General features: G+C 43.9%; 1 protein-coding gene across 9 annotated transcripts in view; it reads left to right on the forward strand.

Moving 5' to 3' along the window:
- The window catches only part of LOC117499041 (R3H domain-containing protein 1-like), a 41,845-nt gene that overhangs the window by 1,615 nt on the left and 21,384 nt on the right, over positions 1-18,846 (forward strand). For 6 of the 9 annotated variants that reach the window (XR_004557650.1, XR_004557649.1, XM_034151276.1 and 3 more), the window contains exons 2-8: positions 6,141-6,293; positions 10,223-10,421; positions 13,421-13,438; positions 14,002-14,091; positions 16,480-16,603; positions 17,911-17,989; positions 18,272-18,331. Coding sequence is in view for 7 of the 9 variants with exons in the window: in XM_034151276.1 (XP_034007167.1) it covers positions 10,263-10,421; positions 13,421-13,438; positions 14,002-14,091; positions 16,480-16,603; positions 17,911-17,989; positions 18,272-18,331 (530 nt within the window). In the remaining 2 variants the exon portion in view is untranslated. Of the gene's footprint in view, positions 1-1,583; positions 1,749-6,140; positions 6,294-10,222; positions 10,422-13,420; positions 13,439-14,001; positions 14,092-16,479; positions 16,604-17,910; positions 17,990-18,271; positions 18,332-18,846 lie in introns of those variants that run through there. The other 3 variants (XM_034151277.1, XM_034151279.1, XM_034151280.1) reach the window with 3 other exon arrangements.

The raw sequence follows: 18,846 nt of genomic DNA on the forward strand, positions 1-18,846 counted from the left end.
GGTGATGTATTGTGCATTCGGAGGTACACTAAATCAAAGCTCTGGTTGTGGTGGTGTACACTCTGTGGCACACCACTCCCAGGCTTAAAATAAACGCTAATAATTGTTTACCATAACTGTTTCTGCAGCGGAGACTCTGTTGACCGTTCATTACGCAGGTTAGGGCACATTCGGAGCTGATGACATTATCAGATATTGAGGTTGAGGATGCTGTGTAATGGCTTTCACCGAATGTGGCCCCGATGACTAAATAATTCATCGCCTTCCAGGGGGGAAAAAAATGTCTCTTTCCGATAATATTTGGTCTGGGCCATTAAATAATTCATCCGCCTATCCATAAATTGTTTGTTCAATTGGTGACCTTTTCATGGGATTAAGGAAGCACAATAATACATTCTTCAGAGGCCTGGCATAACGAATGGTACAATTATGAGGCAGGATCGCATCGGATCGGTTGTCGCAGTCTAGTGTTGGTTGCTTAGTGACAGCAGGAACTTTTCCGCCCACTGTGTTTGCTGTTAAAGTCTGAGTGACTGAAAGGACAAAAACAATCACATTATGGCAGTCTAGACTTCAGCTGCATAGGACCGGTGTGTGACTTCCTATGTCTTTGACAGCCTGTCTGTCACTTAGTGAGGAGAGTGCTTCATGAAGTCAATTATTTCCAAAGCTCAATTATCACGCTGTCATGTAAGATATTCGATCCTTAATGAAATAAACAAGCCAAGTGGAGGCTGTGATCCCTTTTGTTTTTCCTATTCAATCCTCCAAAGTCAGATTTAGATCAAACAGAGGAGGTGAGGGGTGCGGTTTGATCATGCACAAGCAGCTGCTCTTCTTCCTCATGCAGCAGTGTATTGTTTTCTCTCTGATCCACCAATAAGCTTATCTGAGATTTGCCTAAAGCTCAATATTATTGCAGTGTTTTACTCCTCCTCTGCTTTGAGTAATGGGTGGTATTTCAGGTGGTGGCTCTCTCTGAGTCAGTGGGATTAGCTGTAGCTTGCCTTCATGTGTGGAGCGCAGGGTGCCAGCTTTAATGGGAAGGTAGCCCAGTGAACAGCTCGGCCTCTCAGCGGCCAGCGCCTCCCCATCGTCTCTCCACCTGCTCTTTGAGCACCTAGCTGGCTGCCGACATGTCGATCCTGTCCTTTCTCTTCTCCTTCTCCACTCTTTTCTGCGCCTTACCTCCCACCCTCTCCTCTTCCTCTCACTCTCCTTCCATCTATCCCATGTCCCTGGCTGCCCTTTCCTCCTCCTTCTCCTCCTCTACCTCCCCCCGCCTCCATCCTAAAGCAGAGTAGCTAATGAAGAGCCCCATTTAGCCGGTGACTTTGGTTCAGTCGGCTCCGTAGTGCCGTCCGGCCACGGCTGCTCTGACTGGCTGTTCGGCTCTGACATCACACGGGGGCCAGCTGTTGATTTGGCGCTGTCTCCAAGGCTGGCTGGCTTGATGGGTTGTGGCAGGTAGACTTGTGCTCGCACAGCACTCTTCCTCCCTCCCTCCCTCCCTCCCTCCCTCTCTCTCTCTCTTTGTGACACCCACTCCCTCACCCTCTCCCTTTACACTCCCCTCTCCCCGTCTTCACTCTCACTCAGTCGAGCGAGCGAGCAGGAGGCAGCAGGCAGCTGCAGAGGAGCGAGCTGGGAGGCGACCCCAGCCTCCTCTCCAGCAGATTGTGCCTCCTGTACAATGGAAACTAAACGGTTGAGTAGCAGAAGGGATGGAGGGCAGAGCTGCCGGGCAGGTAGGTCCTGCAGCCTCCAGCCACTTAGGGCATGAATCTCTCATCCTTCTTCTCATTTCATCTTCATATTTCTCATTTATTTCTGATTTTCTCTATCCTGTGCCTTTTTAAGGTTGTTTGATTTCTGCTTAAGGTGATTTTCAATGCTGTTTTAAAAAGGAACACACATGAGAAAATCCTGTTCTGTATCTGATTTCTTTTTTTATGATTGCATGGCAGCAGTTAGTATTTCTCTCTGGCTTGTTGAACTCAGTGCAACATGAGATTGTGTGCGCTCAGAGAGCCGTGTTACTCAGTGAGCTGAGCCAAAGCTTTCCAAATCTCCTCGCCAGTTTGCCAATGCAGCTTCTGCTTTTCATTACGAGGATAATTATCCAAGACCAGCCAATGAGAGGCATCGCTCTGCATTGTACTCCGTCTCCAGCCTCGCTCCCCTGTTTGTTCTGCAGGTGTTCACTGCAAATGGACTTTTAATGAGTCTGGCAGACTTTCTGAGTTATGCTCCTCTCATAAGGCTCCATAGATTAAAACTGCTAGACTTGCATGTTAGTTTTCTGTGTTTATTGTTTCTCCCCTAATTGCCTAGATTGATATTCCCTGGAAGCTCTCCTGTGGGATAGGTAATGGATTACCTGCATGCTCTGCTGTGGATTTAATTTATTAATGCTGTCTGACTGCGCCTGAGCTCCGCCGCACCGCCTCATGTGACCTGCAGGCACGGAGAAAAGCGCAATTAGAGGCTCATTTATGCCTGTTTATGTTTTTTCAGTTAATCCAGTCTGAGCTATTACAAGCAGTTCCTTAAACTGACACTGCCTCAGTCGCCCCAGAAATTGAGGCAAGCAGTGTATGAAAGTGATATCATTTCATAAGCTTTTTCGCTAATCGTTTTTCTGGTCCAATTACATAGCTCCCCTGTCAGCGCTTTCCTGGCTTTGTAATTAGCAGAAATGGCTAGAAAACGGGAGATTAGTTACTCAGTTTAGCAAAACGCTGAAATCAATTTTATCGTAGCGCCACGAGTGCAAACCAGCATTAGTATCCTAATTAACTGTTTATTTGATGTCTGATTTTCTCAGCCAGGGTGCATGTCCGGTACCATGCTGAAACCGAATTACTCGTAGTCGGCGTGTTTGAAAGTCAGCGTAGCCGTAAAATGTCTGGCTTGCTTGTGATTCCTGTGGCATGAATGCACAATTGAACTCAGCCGAGCACAAGTGGTGATTTTTTTCCCTCAGTGTGTGCAGGTGACACAAAGCTGCATCCCTCAGACATGGCGTTACCTTTTGTACTTCGGTCTGCTTTTGTTTCCCTGTGCTCCGCTGAATAGAGCGGTTTACTATTCTACATCTCTGCAGACAATATCCCAGCTGTTTGGCACCGCTCTCCCCGTTGTTCTTTTTATGTGACACTTGCAAACGCTCATCAGCCCGGCAATAAAGCATGAATTATTTTTCAGCGCATTATCTGCAGCTGCATGCAGAGAGATGCTGACACTTTTATTTGATTTTGTTTCTCCTCAGGGCGCTTATAAATCTTCAGGATCACACAGAAGCTGGTGAGGGTGATGGCTTGTTCTTTTCCGCCCCGTGTTTGACTCATCTCCTCGTTCTGCTCGGAGGATAGAGGTGGGAATAGAGTAGCAGATAGAGGGAGGGATTGAGAGTCCTTCACCTGCAGTTGAGCTGGATTTAGCCCAGACGAGAGCCCTGATCCACGCAGAGCTGAACAGAGCGGAGGTGTGAGAGGGAAAGGTCAGCCTTTTGCAAGAGCCAGGTGTGTGTGTGAGGAATATAAGTGTCCTGGAGTGTCCTTGCTCGTTTGTTCCCGTGTGTGTGTGTGTGCACATGCCATCAGCAGTGGGCTCTTTTACGCTTCACAGTGATTGAAAAATGTCTCATTAACTCGCCATCGAACATAATTGTCCGTGAGAGTAGTCCATGAAGAGCGTGGTGTGATTAATTCGGCTCAGTTGACGGCCACCTTCATGACCCCACTGTGGGTTTTTCGAGAATGAATTTCCATAGAAAGAATATACATGCATAGACTGTGTGTTGGTGTAATCAAATTGTATTGGTTTTTATTGTTTGTGACAATTATTCCCTGGATTCCAGTCGGACTAATTGGTCATATCTGCAATTTTCTTATGCATTTGTGTAGATTTGATGCATCTGTGTGAGTGTGAGGTTGCTGATATGCGATCGGAGGCGTTGTGACACTGAACGATGCCTGAGGGATTCTCTTTAAGGTTGCTGCGCTCTGCGGCGACTGTAATACCAATGAACCACTCCCTGTCAGCCACAGCACAAAACTGGAGGCAGGCGGAGCGTCTCATCAAGTTCACTGCTGCGCGTCTGTGTGTATGTGCGTGTTTTGCAGTGCTAAGGTGTGTTAGAAGCTGCTGAGCACCAATCAAACTGTGATATTCCCTTTTTTTTTTCTTGTCAAAATGAGTTTTTTTTCCTGGTTGTGCTGTGCATTGTTTGCGCAATTAGCATTCATAACGCTGTCTCCACCATATTGCACACACACACACACACTCACACACACAGGCTCAGTGTGAAGTCCTGAAGCCCGCTCAGCAGCTCTGCTCATAAAACCTGGAGCGCCTATGGCCGACAGAGCAACTTTTACACTCTGCGTGTGTGCTTGTGTGTTCGCTGCAGGAGCAACACCGATTACAGAGAAGGATCATGATTATTTTTTTCCCGTTTCAGACTTTTTAGCCGGCACCTTTATTCGCAGCGGCTTGAATTGGAACAACTGAGAAGGGCAAAGCGTAGAGCCCCAGCAGCAAAATGATACTCCTGCTGTCACAACCGAATAACCCTGTAAGAGCTGCATTTAGAACTGAGATAAGAGGGGGGAAAGAAGAGCAGAAGGGTAAAGATAAGACTGGGGGAATATATAGGCGATGGTAGAGATGGTAATAAATGACTGGCTGCATGCAAACTGAATGTCCCAGGTTGTGTTCTCTCCAGATGTGAGTCATTATAATAATGACATCAACATTGATGAATGGGTCCTGCCTTGGGCCTCACACCTGTCAACGCCAGGGAGAAATGCTGCAGACTGAAGGGGACGTTTTCCCCACAAATTTGCTAAGTCTCAGATTGGTTAGATATAAAGAGGTTCTGGTGATATCACTAATTAAATATACAGTATGTGTGCTTTTATGGGCTGTTGGAACAAAAGCAATGCACCAAATGGCGACTGTTTCCCGGTACGACGATCATCGGTTCAGTCTGCCGCCATGAGGTATCAGGAGGAGGAAGATTATAAAGTGAGCCGGGTTTCCACTTGACCTTTTTGGCTGGCATGGGGGTCTCAGCGCGGCCATGTTGGGAGCAGCAGCCGGGCCTTGGCACCGCGGGGTGCCAGAGTCAGCGTGGCACCTCGCCCGCTCACTGAGGCCGAGAGGAGGAGGAGGGAGGGGAGGGAGGGGGACAATGAGAGGCTAGAAGAAGGTGCCGTTATATATCAGAATCAGGTTTATCACCAGGTAGGTGAGGAATTTGACTTGATGTCGTGCATATATAAAATTAAAACACAGATAGAGAACTCATTTATGTTGAGTTAAGGGAATACAAAGCGTCATAATGTAGTGTAGAGCTGCAACACATAACTGATTCATTGATTAATGGAGTCATTTCCAACATTAATGGAATTTTAAACTGGTTATCGTTGGGTTTTGGACATTTTAAAGATGTCACCTTGGGAGATTATGATAATTTTTCACTTTTTTTCTAACATTTGATCAACTAATTGATGAATTGACTAAATTATTCTGCAGCTCTAATCTGATATTTGGCAACTACATCCAATAAAGTCTTCAAACAGTCACATTTCCATAATGTACAGGACTAACATGTCTGAGTAAAGCAGCCATTTATCAGGAAAGTTAAAGAGAAAGCTGGAACATACACACATACATTTTTTAATGATGTGAATATTATGGAGCTTTGCTGTTGTTGGCGTATTCAGATGTCTGCCCAGTGTCACCCTGAATTTGATCCAGAAAGGCATTGGCTGGGACGAAGAAGACCTTGTACGCTACACGGTTTGAAAATGTATGTGCGACTAAATGGCAGAGGATTTTCATGCTGAGATTTGCTCTCTTCCCCCGCTGCTCTCTGAATTCCTAATACTTGTTTTTTTTTAGGAGGTTGGCAGGGGTGCCTTCTCCTGTTGCCTCCGCCGCACTCCCATCTCTTTGCTCATCTATTATTTATGGCGCATTGGCACGCACAGACCCAGAAATACACACACTTTTTAAAAACTTTTTTTTTGCTCCGATGCACAAATATTTTCCAGAGTTGCTGACATCTCGATTACTGTCAGTCCACGTGCCCTGACCTTTCACCCCTAACCCCTATGCCTCTCTTGTTGCAGGTCAGCAGGGGTCATGAGGGTGTCGGAGGCCCCGGTTGCTGTTCAGAGCAGCTGAAGCAGAAATGGGCAAAGAAGTCTCGATGGCATCGGTAGGCTCAGCCTCATCGACTTCACCAGCCTCGTCCTCCTTCGCCACAAGCATCTACGCAACAAGTACGTATCTTTATGTCAAATAAATACTTAGTCAGGGACTGTGATGCATGTTTTTACGGGATTTAAAGTCATACAAGTCAAGTTTACAACCAAATTCTGAGAGGCATCAGTAAAATGTGCATGTTATTCTATCAGAGCATGTATCAAAAGTAGGTAAACAAATCTTCAGGGAGAGTAATAATGTGCTGCTTAACACCAGGGCAAACAAAATTCCACACATGTGCATGTTTTTTACGAATATAAGACGTTTAATTACACATACAAGCATCTACACAACAAGTACGTATCCTCCTTAGATCTGTTCAAATAAACAGTCAGTCAGGGAATGTGATGCATGTTATTAAGGGATTTTAAGTCAAGTTTACAACCAGATATCAGAGCATTTCTTGTCGGATATGAGACGTTGGTTGGTTTAATTACACAGCTTCTAGAGCTAATTCTCCACTGGGGTGCAATTAAACCACTGCAGAAGAACAGGGTGTAACCAGATGACGTAATTAGTACACACTTGTTCAACGACACCATCAACCTTTGCATTGCTCAGAGTAAGATATAGGAACACTTTACTTTCTATATATAAGTGCACATAAATAGACATTTGCCTTTTCCCAAATTCACGTCCTAGGGATAAAGATATGAGGGTCCTTCTAAATCTCCAATTAGCCTTAGACTAGATTTTTTAACTTTTTAAAAACACAATGATAGCTGGTGCTTTCCCTAATACATGCACTTTGAAAGTCTGAATGGATTAACCATTTTAAACTCAACAAATGTAGGTAGTAAATTCACCTGTGATTAACTATATTTGTAATAACTGGAGAAAGAAAAATAAATTCAGGTATTCTGCAATGCATTTGATTTGTTAGACATTTCCCTTAAAAGCAAATACCTATCATTACATTGAGTGAATAATCCAAAATATGACATTACAATATGTATATGGAAAATAAAGTGATGTTCCCTTTCAGTCTTCGCTCATAAGAGACCAATTTGCTCGTCCCTAAATTCCCAGACGTTTCCTTAATGTAACACTAAGGATCAAATGATGATCTGTATTACTTATGCAGGGGAAACATCAGGGATTCTAAAGAGGCACACGGTGCAATTACCTCCGCCATGAGAGATGAGACGGGGGGGGAAACTCAAATGCATCAAAGTCTGGAGCCAAATTTAGTCCAACACTCCAGTCCCATGATAAAATGTGTTTGGAAGAATGAGTGATTCGGCGAGGGGCAAAATAGCTATCCATCACAAGCCCGGCTCTTGAAAAATATCTGTCCAATATTGCAAATCTTCAACAGAGCGACTCAAGAGACTTCACTCATCAAAATGTCAGAGACAGACACTAAATATTCAAAGGCGCAGCGCAGCACTCTGGAGAATTAAGCTGTTTTCTTGCAGAATGTAAAAATAATGTAAAGCAGTAGCCGCCGCCGCTTTTGTGAAACCTTTTTGACGGGTCATTGAAATTCAACATCTGACTCTCCAGTGCCCCGCTACGTTCGAGCTAACCTCCTAGCCTCACGCAGCATTGGGTTAGCGCTACATTTGCCTGGCAGATAAGCTCAGGAGAGCAGAGAGGACCTCACTAGAAGTCAATTACTCTGACATGGAGGAATCACATGGTGCGACTCACACTCGCTGTCTCAGCTCTTTTGGGACGGAGATAAACAATCTCAGCCGGCTCTCTGCGATCAGATAGGAAAATGGCTCTGATCACTAGCGGGCAAATAGGTTGAGGCCCCGCTGATTGGCAAGGACACACACACACACACACTCGAGTAGCTGCTGTTGTGTGTGAATCCAGTTTTGATGTGCAAAGTGAATTTGATGCGCCCGTTTCTAATTAACCTATTAATCATAGCTCTCATGTACCAGATGTCTGCCCTCCCTTCTCGTGCATATGTGTGTGTCTTTGTGTGTGTTTTCCCTGCATGGGGTCGGACTGCATAATTAGGGCGTATCAGCAGGATGAACTCACACTATGACTTCAACATAGGGAGGTCGTGGCATTACACAGTTGTTTCATGCAAAGGACCATAGGTGCAAAGCAGATAATGCTCCAAGATAAGCAGATCTTTTATTTGGAAATTGTATTTTTAACAAATTTAAGATTGTACCAATGGGAAAATCTTCATGTTTTGTGCAGAATGTTTGAATAAGTCATTAAAATCAAACCACATATGAGTCTAATGTGTAATGTAATCTGCATTTTCACGACTATAGACTGTCTTGATTAGGTTTTTCTGTACTGCTTAGTGGTGATAGCAGACAAACACTCAATTTAAAAACATCGCATTTGCTGCACTTATCAAATATAACACAATTTTATTGTTTACCTTGTTATAGTTTGAAATTATCAAGAATATTCAACATTTTTACTGATAGTAAATACATTTTTTAATACTCATAACATTCTTTAATATTAAATAAAACCTTTTATCTGTTATACGAGTGTTTTCGCTGCACTGGCAGCCCCTTTAGAAGCCCCATCATATCCATATATCTTTACACATTTTGTACCAATTGGTGGCTCCAGTCTCACGCGATGGATACTTGACCCTCCATGTGTCCTTCAAACACTTCCAAACAAGGGTGTCAAAGGTTTATTGTTTTTCGGTGCCGAGTGGAGACAGACGCTGTAATGTGAAGCTGTTGGATCTCTCAGGACCAAAGTGTCCTCCTGCTGTGTCTTCTCCAATCACGTCCATTGTGTGAGTCTGAACAGCTGCAGAGCTGCGAGACAGAGAGGAAAGATTGATGAATACAGAGCAGCGCCCCGCCTCTTTCTCACAGCGAAACATTTGAGTTTGAGACGTGAAACACAGGTGTAAGTAGCGACATGAATAACATCTGGAAACCATTTATACACAGATCCGTCAGTTATGACATTATTTACACGTGTGTTTCTGCAACAACTCTAAAGATGTCAGCTATATAAACGTTTGTACGGCGTTTTCGTGGGAAATTATCTTCCGTACACATGCGGCAAATCACTGTTATGATTACAGCTGCTTTCTAAATAAACAGTCATTAGTAAAGTCTCCTCAAACAACGAAGCGGACCGCACCGTGGAGATGATGCAGTGTGAACGGGTACGTTTTTATTTATTTGTTTATGGATACCTAGTTTATTTAGCATTTGTGATTGGATGGAGCTCACAGTAATACACCTCATTTGTACTCTCTGTATTGAAATTCTGATTATTTTTTAATAACGTAGGCCTGTGTTATTGCTTTTATCGATTAATGCACGGCGTCCTATTTTTTGCACGAGTTCATATTTCAGAGTAATGATGATGAACTGTTTCTATTACACAGTGTAGAGAGAAGGAGGGGGACAATACTGGAGGCCTGCAACACTATCGGACCAGATTCCTCAGTGCTTTCACCCTTTGGTGTTTATTTTCAGAAAGCTGCTCATGCATTGATCTCTACCTCATGTCTTTTGAAAGTTCTGAATTTACTAAATGATTTAGGTGTTGCCTTGTGGTGTTTTCTGAAATAATAAATGTCTCTGACTAGTGAAAACTTGTTTTATTGTTTTGGTTTAAATACAATGACTTCTTCATATGCTTTTTATATATATATAGTACAGTGTTTCCCACATAATTTGATTCTATTTGTGGGGGCACCGCAAATATCAACAGCTATATGTGAGTATTTAAGGTAGAAATGGTGCATTTGAAGATAAAAATCTGAGATTAATGGCTTTTTTCACTCCAATAACACATTTTGAAGAGCTGCCTGAGTACATCCATCGAATAAATACATGAACTACTTGAACTTTGTGGTATATTTTATTTATATGTTCCTGTTATTCCATGCCTTTTTAATAAAAGATTACCTCTGCAGCGTCTCATTCTTACTTTTAGCCAACTCTCCAAAGAAAAAAAAAACAGCCCTCACGGACATTTCCATCTCTTTCAGGTTCTCTGTATTCGCCAGCATCTCCCAGTAAGACTTTGCAATGAGAATGTCCGACACAGTTGACACTGAAACGATGAAGGTTTCCGAGGCGGCCGAAGAGGTGCCGTCTCCAAAAGAAAACGACGGCAACTCCGAGGTGGCGGACCCGAGCCAGAGCAGCAGAGAGGAACCAGGCAGCAACAATACGAGGGACGCCCAGGTAAAGAAACCCTCCGTTACACCCCTCTCTCTCTCACTGATCAGTACTGAATATATGTGATTTAAAGGTCACCTATTACACTGTTTCTCATCAATATATCACAGGTCTCAGATATATACAGAACATGTCTCTGATTGGCTGAAACACCAAACAGATCATTGAAGCATCCCAGAATCCCCTCTGTTTCAGCCCTGTTTCCAAAGTGCTGATTCTCTGTCTGTTACTTTAGATGAAAATAAGGAGCCCCTCCCCACGCCCCTCTGAGAGACATTTGGTTAAAAATAACCCAATGGTGCTCTAGGAGGAGATTCAGGTGATAAGGGGGTGGGGGAGGTTACCTTGGTTGTGATTGGCTAATGGTTACACAAGACAAAACATCGTTATGACATCATAAAGTGGCCAAAATCTGATCAGCTCATTTTCAGACAGGTTTTTATATAAATGGATCTGGACAAAAAGAGAGAGAATCTTTCAGAGTCTCTTCACACAGAGGGGACACATGCTTATGTATAAAAGACATGAAAAAGTGGATTTTGCATAATAGGTGACCTATAAACCCGGACATTCATCCCTTTCTCAACCCGTCACATAGTGGTAAAATCAGAGAGGTTAGAAGCGTCCGTAGCCGGCGAGATTCACTTTTCTTCTTTGCTCATTTCCATGAAAAATTCAGTTAGCAGTCAACGTCAAACACCAGCTGCCCTGGGGATCTCCTGTCACCTGCGGCATTCAAGATGATTTTCCCGGCTGCTTCGGCAAGAAAAACTATTTCTGAAAAGTGTCGTGTGCACCGAAATAATAATGCGGGTCTTGCCACAGCACAGAGGGAACCAGTGAAGCTCTTGTATCCTCCATAGGAGACACTAAAGCATGGGATCTACTGGGGATTGATTGAGGATCCCTTCCTAATAAACGGCTAATTAATAAGGTCTCTATTTTGTGTGCAGAGTATGCACTTGTAAATTGGCTTTAAAGTGAAACTGGTGTTGTAGTTTGTGCTCAAAATTAGGAATATGATCTCTGGTCAGGGAAGGAAATGATTGTATCTTTTGGCAGCGGCTCTAAAATAGGATTCAGGCCAATCTGGCCTCGTGGTGGGAAGCAGGCAGGCAGATAATCTGGAGCTCAAATCCTGGTTTATCTAGCAACTTCCTGTGTCTACGTTACCCTGAGGAACAGAATGACACCAGCATGTGTGAAGCTGCAGGGGGGAGACGAAGGGGGGAGGGATGGTTGAGGGGTTGTGAAAGTGCAGGAAAAACAGGGTGTTGATGGATAAAGGGTGGAAAACATGAAGGGAAGATTTAGACGGGGAAACACCGAACTTAATGTTGGACTATTCCTTATCAAATGTATTTAATAAAATGACAAACCATTCCTTTAGGCAACTCACTCGAGAAGATATTGGGAAATGTAATGTGCTATATTCTTAACAGCCACCATGCGCACAATTTCTACATTTAAACCTAAGATTGACATGACATTTAAATGCTTTCTTCAGTTGTATTGGACTGATTGGACTCTTCAGACTGAGCTACCAAGGCGCTACTTATTTTCCTAACATTTGAACAAGAATACATTTGAAACGGTTGAATCGTTTGACTTTTCTCCAAGCCAGCTGCTCTTTTTACCCTCTCCTTTAACTGCTCACCTTGAGTTGACTTTGCTTCCACTAATGTTTTGTCTTTGACCTCTCCAAAAGTCGCCGTATCCTTCCTCTTTCTCCCTAAAACTCACCCTGACATAATTACTCGCTGGTCGCAGGATCTGCTGAAGCGGCTGACCTTTCCGCTTGTCATTTTCCAAAGCTAATTTTGTCATTCTGTGTAAGGGCGGCGGTTAAACGCATGTTCATCGTGGAGGGAAAATAGAGTATACTTGGGGTAAGAAGACGGGGGAGGTGGAAAAGCATTCCTACAGAGAAAGAAGGGAGGAGGGGGAGAAACCGTGTGACATTGCCGCCATCTGCCTCCAGCTCTCCGTCGTCCTCTGAGCAGGACAGGTGGCCGCCCTACTTCTGCTGACTTCAGCCCTTTTTCCCGGTCCTTTATCTCCTGCCGGCATTGTTCGGTCCCCACCGGCCCCTCGCCGCTCAATTAGCCGGTGTAGCGGTGCGGCGCACAGTCCCAAATCGCTCCCTTCCTCCCCCTTTCTCCCCATCCACATTACCTGATATAGAAAAAGGGTCACAGGCAGCGAACGGATGGGCGAACGGCGGTCCATTTCAATTTTTCATAGGTGATATTTGGCCCTCGGCTCAATGAGGGAGGGGAGGGGTTGTCCTTTTGATTTTAGAGGACAGGTGGGAAGGACAACTGTGTGTGTGTGTGTGTGTGTGTGGGGAAGCATGTTGGGATTAGGAAGCTGGGCTCTGTTACAATTTTGCCTGAAATGGCTCCTGCCAGGTCTAACCTCCCCCCTCCCTCTTCCTCCACGCCTGCTACTGAGAGACCTTCTGTTTATTCGTACAAACACACACACACTCACCGGTGCGTGAAGCTGTCTCACACACTGTTGGCCAGTCAGTCTCTCTCTCTCTGCGTCTCACCTCCAGCGCCTAGGTCTGATTCACATGACAGTTAAATGGAGCTGCGAGCAAACGCATCAAAACTGACCCGAATCGTTGCGGTCACATGTCTGGCTTTTGTTTTCTCTGGTGTGTGTGTGTGAGAGAAAGGGGCCTCACAGTGCAGCCACTTTGGTAGCATATGCTCTGCACAATTAATTAATTCCTGATATGTCATGCTGTGCATTTTAGTTTCAATTCACAGACAAATGTTTAAAAAACTACGGCATTAAAGGATTTTTGTGGTCTTGCTATGAATTGTTTTGGAGAGCTTCGTACGCACAATATGTAGGCCAGTCATATTTAATTCAAACCTCTCCACTTCCTTAAAGTAACAATCCTCTGTCCCACCTCCACCAAGCTTCTGTGGTGTGTTTGATTTCTCTTCCTGTGCACTTTTCTCCCCCGACACCCCTCCCTTACCTGTGGACAGCCTGTGAAATACTCTAAGGTACGGTACGCTCCACCTGCATGTTGTAAAAAATGATGCTCCGCCCTGTGTACTTGGATTGCGTTGTTTGCCTGGATGAAGCTGGAAGTTGTACCCGTGTTTCCTGTAAAGCCAGTTGTCATGTACACATTGCTCCAGTTGTTTAAAATGAGATCAGTGTTGAGATGCCATTACATGAATGAGAGTGCAGGCTATTGTGTGAATTCTGCCTGGATATACAAACCGTTTGAAATGGACATTGTGCTTGCTGCATCGCTGTTGATATTACCCCGGGATAAAAAACACATTATGTGAAAATGCTTACTCTATTTCCTTATTTACGGTTGTTTTGATCCACTTATCTGAGAGAGTGTGGTCTACAGTCATCACTCGGGGAAAAGAGTTGTCAGCTAAAATGTGAAATATAGCAACTGTACGATTTGCTTGCAGTAATCGATTGTGCTCGCTGGCTGTTTCTGTTTTCTCTGGCTTGTCACTGTGATGATATTGATGCAGATCTGTGTGTGTGTGTGTGCATGGTTTTTTAACTGTGCCCACCTACCTGCAAACCCCCTTCCCCTTAGTCCAACACCAGGCTAAAGCTGGTGCGGAGCCTGGCAGTGTGTGAAGAGTCCTTTCCTTGCCCTAGCCCTGAGCCTTCAGCAGAACCTCAGGTAACAACCTCTGAGTGTTTTCACATAAGGGATGCAGGTTTTCTTTGTTCCATGGTGAAATATTCTGATGGTCTTCGTATGAATCAACACAGAGCAGCCAGAGTGTTTAGCTCCAGCTACTCTAGCCATGATTTGCTATGCTAACAGTCGCTTGTTGCAGCTGCAGCTAGTTCATAGGTTGTAACATCCAGTAATGGAGAGCATGCATTTAAACGAACCAAATTCTGTTCATGTGGAGTAAAGTTCATCCCAGTCATCTCATGAAACCCCTCAATCAGCCCCATTCATTAATCTACAAGCCCACATGCATACGCTGAGGTGCTGACCAGGGATCAGTTCTCCTTTTTAAGCTCATTACATCAGAGCAGGTAGACCTATGATGCTTGATTAGCTTCGTCCGACAGCTTTGATTAAACACCTGCCTGTGGCCGCTTGATGAAAACATCACATCATCAAAGGGAAAGTAGAGAACAACAGCGTGCCAGTTTGCTAAATCATCTGTTCTTTTTTTTACGGCGTATCTCAGGGCGAAACCTCCCCTACCTTTTGATCGACCTTTTCTCCATTACATGCCACTCACACACAGCTCACACACAGCTCACACACAGGTGAGTTTGTTTTCCAGGCGGTTTCAGCCAGTCAGCAGCGAGCTCCATAACCAGAGGGCGGTGTTATTCCCACAACAGTCTCGCATCGTCTGCACTCACACGACGTCCTGTATTACTGCCATCAATCATGTCGGGGAAATTACAATTTCCACACGTCAGCTACAGAGAGCTGTGGAGCGCTCTAATTGAATACTCCTGATATTTCCCCCACTACTGTTATTGGGACTGCGGAGGAACCTGGAGGGGCGAGAGGGAAAGCAATAAAAGGAGAGCGGAAACATAAGTGGAGTACACGTTCAGCTGCAGGATCAACGGTTCCCATTCAGACCTCTTGATTATCAAATCTAAAACATTCCCCCTTTTACGTTATTGTGTCTAATGTAAGATTATGGGCGATGACAAAGAGCTGTATGGATTTATGGGCTGTCCAAACCATCACTGCCTCCTGGAAAAGCGACACGCATTGTACGCCTTGTGGCTGTCAATTCCAATCAATGGCCGATAGTCGAGGGCTTCTGAATACAGGATGCACTTTTTGTTTTAGACTGACAGCACGTTCATTACATATTCAGGGGACCGTCATTTCCCCGCTGCTTTTCCTTTATCTCGAGGTAAATGGATGTCAGGAAACAAATGAGGCGGCTTGCAACAGCTGCACATCAACCGGGCGGCTTGCATGACGCCGGCGGTGGCTTTAAGTAGCAAACATCAGCGCTTCATGCCAGAAAAAAACCCTCTTTTTTTACGAACACACACACACACACTCCCTGTCACTTCCACGACACGCCATCCAAGACTCATTTTCGCTTTCTCCCGGTCTCGCTCAGGCAATTAGTCAGTCACGTTGCTCATTAGCATATTACATTTTCACATATATTCAGCAAACGCTGCGTCTCATTATCTTGCCTCGCAGCTGTTACAAGGATCAAACTCGTGACCTTTTTTGGTTATGAGCCTCTCTCCCGCCACTAGGTCACCCCTTCTCTCACTCCTTCATTCATCCATTTCTCACACACACACACACACACACACACACACACACACACACACACACACACACACACACACACACACACTCTGATGTTAGCTTCCCCAGAGTTGTGTTTAATCCACTTACAGTGCGCTGGCAAACCCTCTCCTCTTTTCAGCTTTCCTTTCAGCCTTTTGTAGAATTGCCTGAAAAGCAAATCAGATATTCGTGTGTGTGTGGCTGTGTGTGTGTGTGTGTGTGGTAAGAAGGAGCACGACTGGGGTGAATCAAGGCAGTTTTTAATAGATCTCTTCAAAACATCTATTCAGTACGGTCAATTTTAAGAATTGTTACAGTTGGAGGCAGATTACAGCTCACTCAGTCCAATTTTAAAGAATGAAATGTGCTGCGTTGGTTTAATTCTGGGTTCAAATTCATGTGGTTTAATTAAAACAAGCTAATCTGATGGATTTAGTGCCGTTATCATAAGGAATGTATCGACACCAGCGCATTAGTACCAGCAAGGAGAGTTTATTAGATGTCTTACGGGGACCTCCTTTGCCCGAGCTATTCTCTAATTAACCTACATCGTAGAGATTTGTAAATGCCTCGTACTTAACACCTCCTTTTTTAAATGATGTCCTACGTCTGGTCTTCGGACTCGGATCACATTAAGTATTTTAAGCTCTTGTAAAACGCTGACATTACTGCACACACGCAATCCAGCATTTAATAAGACATCAGCCAGATCTGCTTCACACTCTCACATCTGAATCAATCAGTTTTTCAATCTGTATTTCTTTTTTTCAGGATGAATTTCTCCTGCAGCCCTTTGAAAAGGAAGACCGAGCCTCACAGGACCAAGCTGAGAAAGAGGACAGCTGCGATAAGGTGGAAAAACCTGAGAAAACGCAGAGAAAAATGCTGTCGAGAGGTGAGAAATGCAATTAAACCCCCTCGTTAAGTGCTCGTTTCATATCGATTTTTCTTCAGTTTTTTGTAAATTAGACTTTATTTCAAACGCACATTTTCACCTTTTCTTATTCATACATATTTTAACATATTGATGTCCTTGGTGGAAACCTTGGCGAACAGATTTGCAGTCACAGGAGCTTTCCGTTAACACCTCCGCTTTCTTTACATCATCAACACCTGGGGCCTCATTTATAAACATTGCTTACTCCCAAACCCCAGAGCTTGAAATGCATGTGCTTTTCCTATCCCAAAAATGTAATCTATACATACCAAACTTTGCAGGAGCACATGAACAAAAATGAAATCATAGCTTAGATAATATGTTGGTGGCATGATGTCACTGAAGGCAAACTATTGAGCTGCTTTGCTTTAATTATACTTATCACACAATGCATGCCACCCAGACAAATTACAGCCTTTCTGATAATTATATCTTCGACTGTGTCACGAGGAACAGCCAGTCCTGAACTTCTTCTTCTTTTATTTCCCCTCCGGCACAGCCAGTTTGTCAAAAAGCACTTCTCCGTTTTTAAATGATATCTCATTATGGGCCGATAATTGGCGTGATTCAGTTAATTGCGACAAGCTCAAGGTGTTAAGCAATTATCCGGATTCCCACGGGCGAATAAAGGTGTCTGCTTCCCTCTGTGGAGCAACACCACTGATGAGGCAGCGTCCAATTATAGAAACCAGACACCCATCAGGGAGAAACGGCCTCCATTTCCCCCTGACTCCCACCTATGGGTCCCATCCTTTGTTTGTGCACAGGAACATGGATTTTTTTCCTGGTTTCAATTTCATTATCGGACCACTTTTCTCATATCTGAAATGGTTCAGCTGGCAGCGCTCTCTCTCTCTGCTGCTGATACATGCTGCCAAGGCTTTTTTGTCCGTCTTTCATCACATTGGTCACACCTATAACAAGCGGCAAATAGCACCGAGCTTAGCAATGTCACCCTCAGTGAAGTTTCTCACACAGATAGTTGAATGACAGGCTGATTAAATTGGAGATCATTATTCAAAACGGGCCGTTGATTAAGTATTCATCATTAATTTGGGGAGTTAACGGGCTGGAACATTTCAAGTTCCCTAATTATTCATGTAAATATGAAATATATTCTGTGTATAAATAGATTCTGAAATGACAGATGTATCAGGGATAGTGTCTTGATTGTGCACAGGAGAAATGAAATCAGGAAGTTGTAATCTTTCCGATGCATTGCCTTGCTTAAAGCTTACGTCATTGATTTGTTTTTCCTTGGTTAGATTCCAGTCAAGACTACACAGACTCCACTGGCATAGATCTCCATGAGTTCCTGGTCAACACGCTGAAGGGAAACCCCAGGTACGCTCAACGTTTACACCCAAATCTGACATCTGGAGTCTCTCAGGAGTTCATGTTTTGAGGTCACATCATTTCAAAGCTTTGATGAGTGGTTTTACTCACGGAAAAAAAGTCCTTAACTTCGTATGAATAATCAAAAACGTCTGATTTTACTGTGCTACTTTCTGTTGTTACCAGGCCTTTAGAGGTCTTATTATCAATATCAGCTAAGTAGTACAAATATATCACTATCTTGAAATGTTTCTCATGACCCAATATGTCTTCCATGTTTCATTTCTCCAGGGATCGAATCATGCTCCTGAAGTTGGAACAGGACATCTTGGACTTCATCAGCAATAGCGAGTAAGACATATTCATGAAGATATGTTATCCTCACTGAACACCGTATCACCGAGTTTCAATCAGAGGAGGAGAACTTAATTAGTGAAGACAGCTGCAGTAGCTTAAGACGTTTTTAAATATTCTTCCAAAGAGAAAGCAAGCGAGTGTTTGATGTCACAAAATGGAGACGAGCAGCTGTTTAATTTGCCGCCGCTCTGTAGAGGATAGCCCTGTTTTGGATATCACATCACTTTTAATAAGGAGTCTGCGGCTTCACTTTGGCTTTGGTTATCAAATTCTCCTTTTTAGTATTTCCTGGAAGTCTGAAATATTGAGTTTGGATCATGTTTAATGAAGACATGTAGAGAGGGCTTTAGGCTGTCCTCCAGTGAACTCAGACGTGCTTTGAAAAGATTCTCAAAACAAACCTAAGAGCAGATGTATCCTTACAAGGTGAAGGACTTCTACCAGATTAAACAAGTGTGGCTTTACTCACCTTATTAGTCAATGTATTGAACATGTCAGAAACAAAAACA

The sequence above is a fragment of the Trematomus bernacchii genome, unplaced genomic scaffold (genome assembly GCF_902827165.1).
Source record: "Trematomus bernacchii unplaced genomic scaffold, fTreBer1.1, whole genome shotgun sequence".
NCBI lineage: Eukaryota > Metazoa > Chordata > Actinopteri > Perciformes > Nototheniidae > Trematomus > Trematomus bernacchii.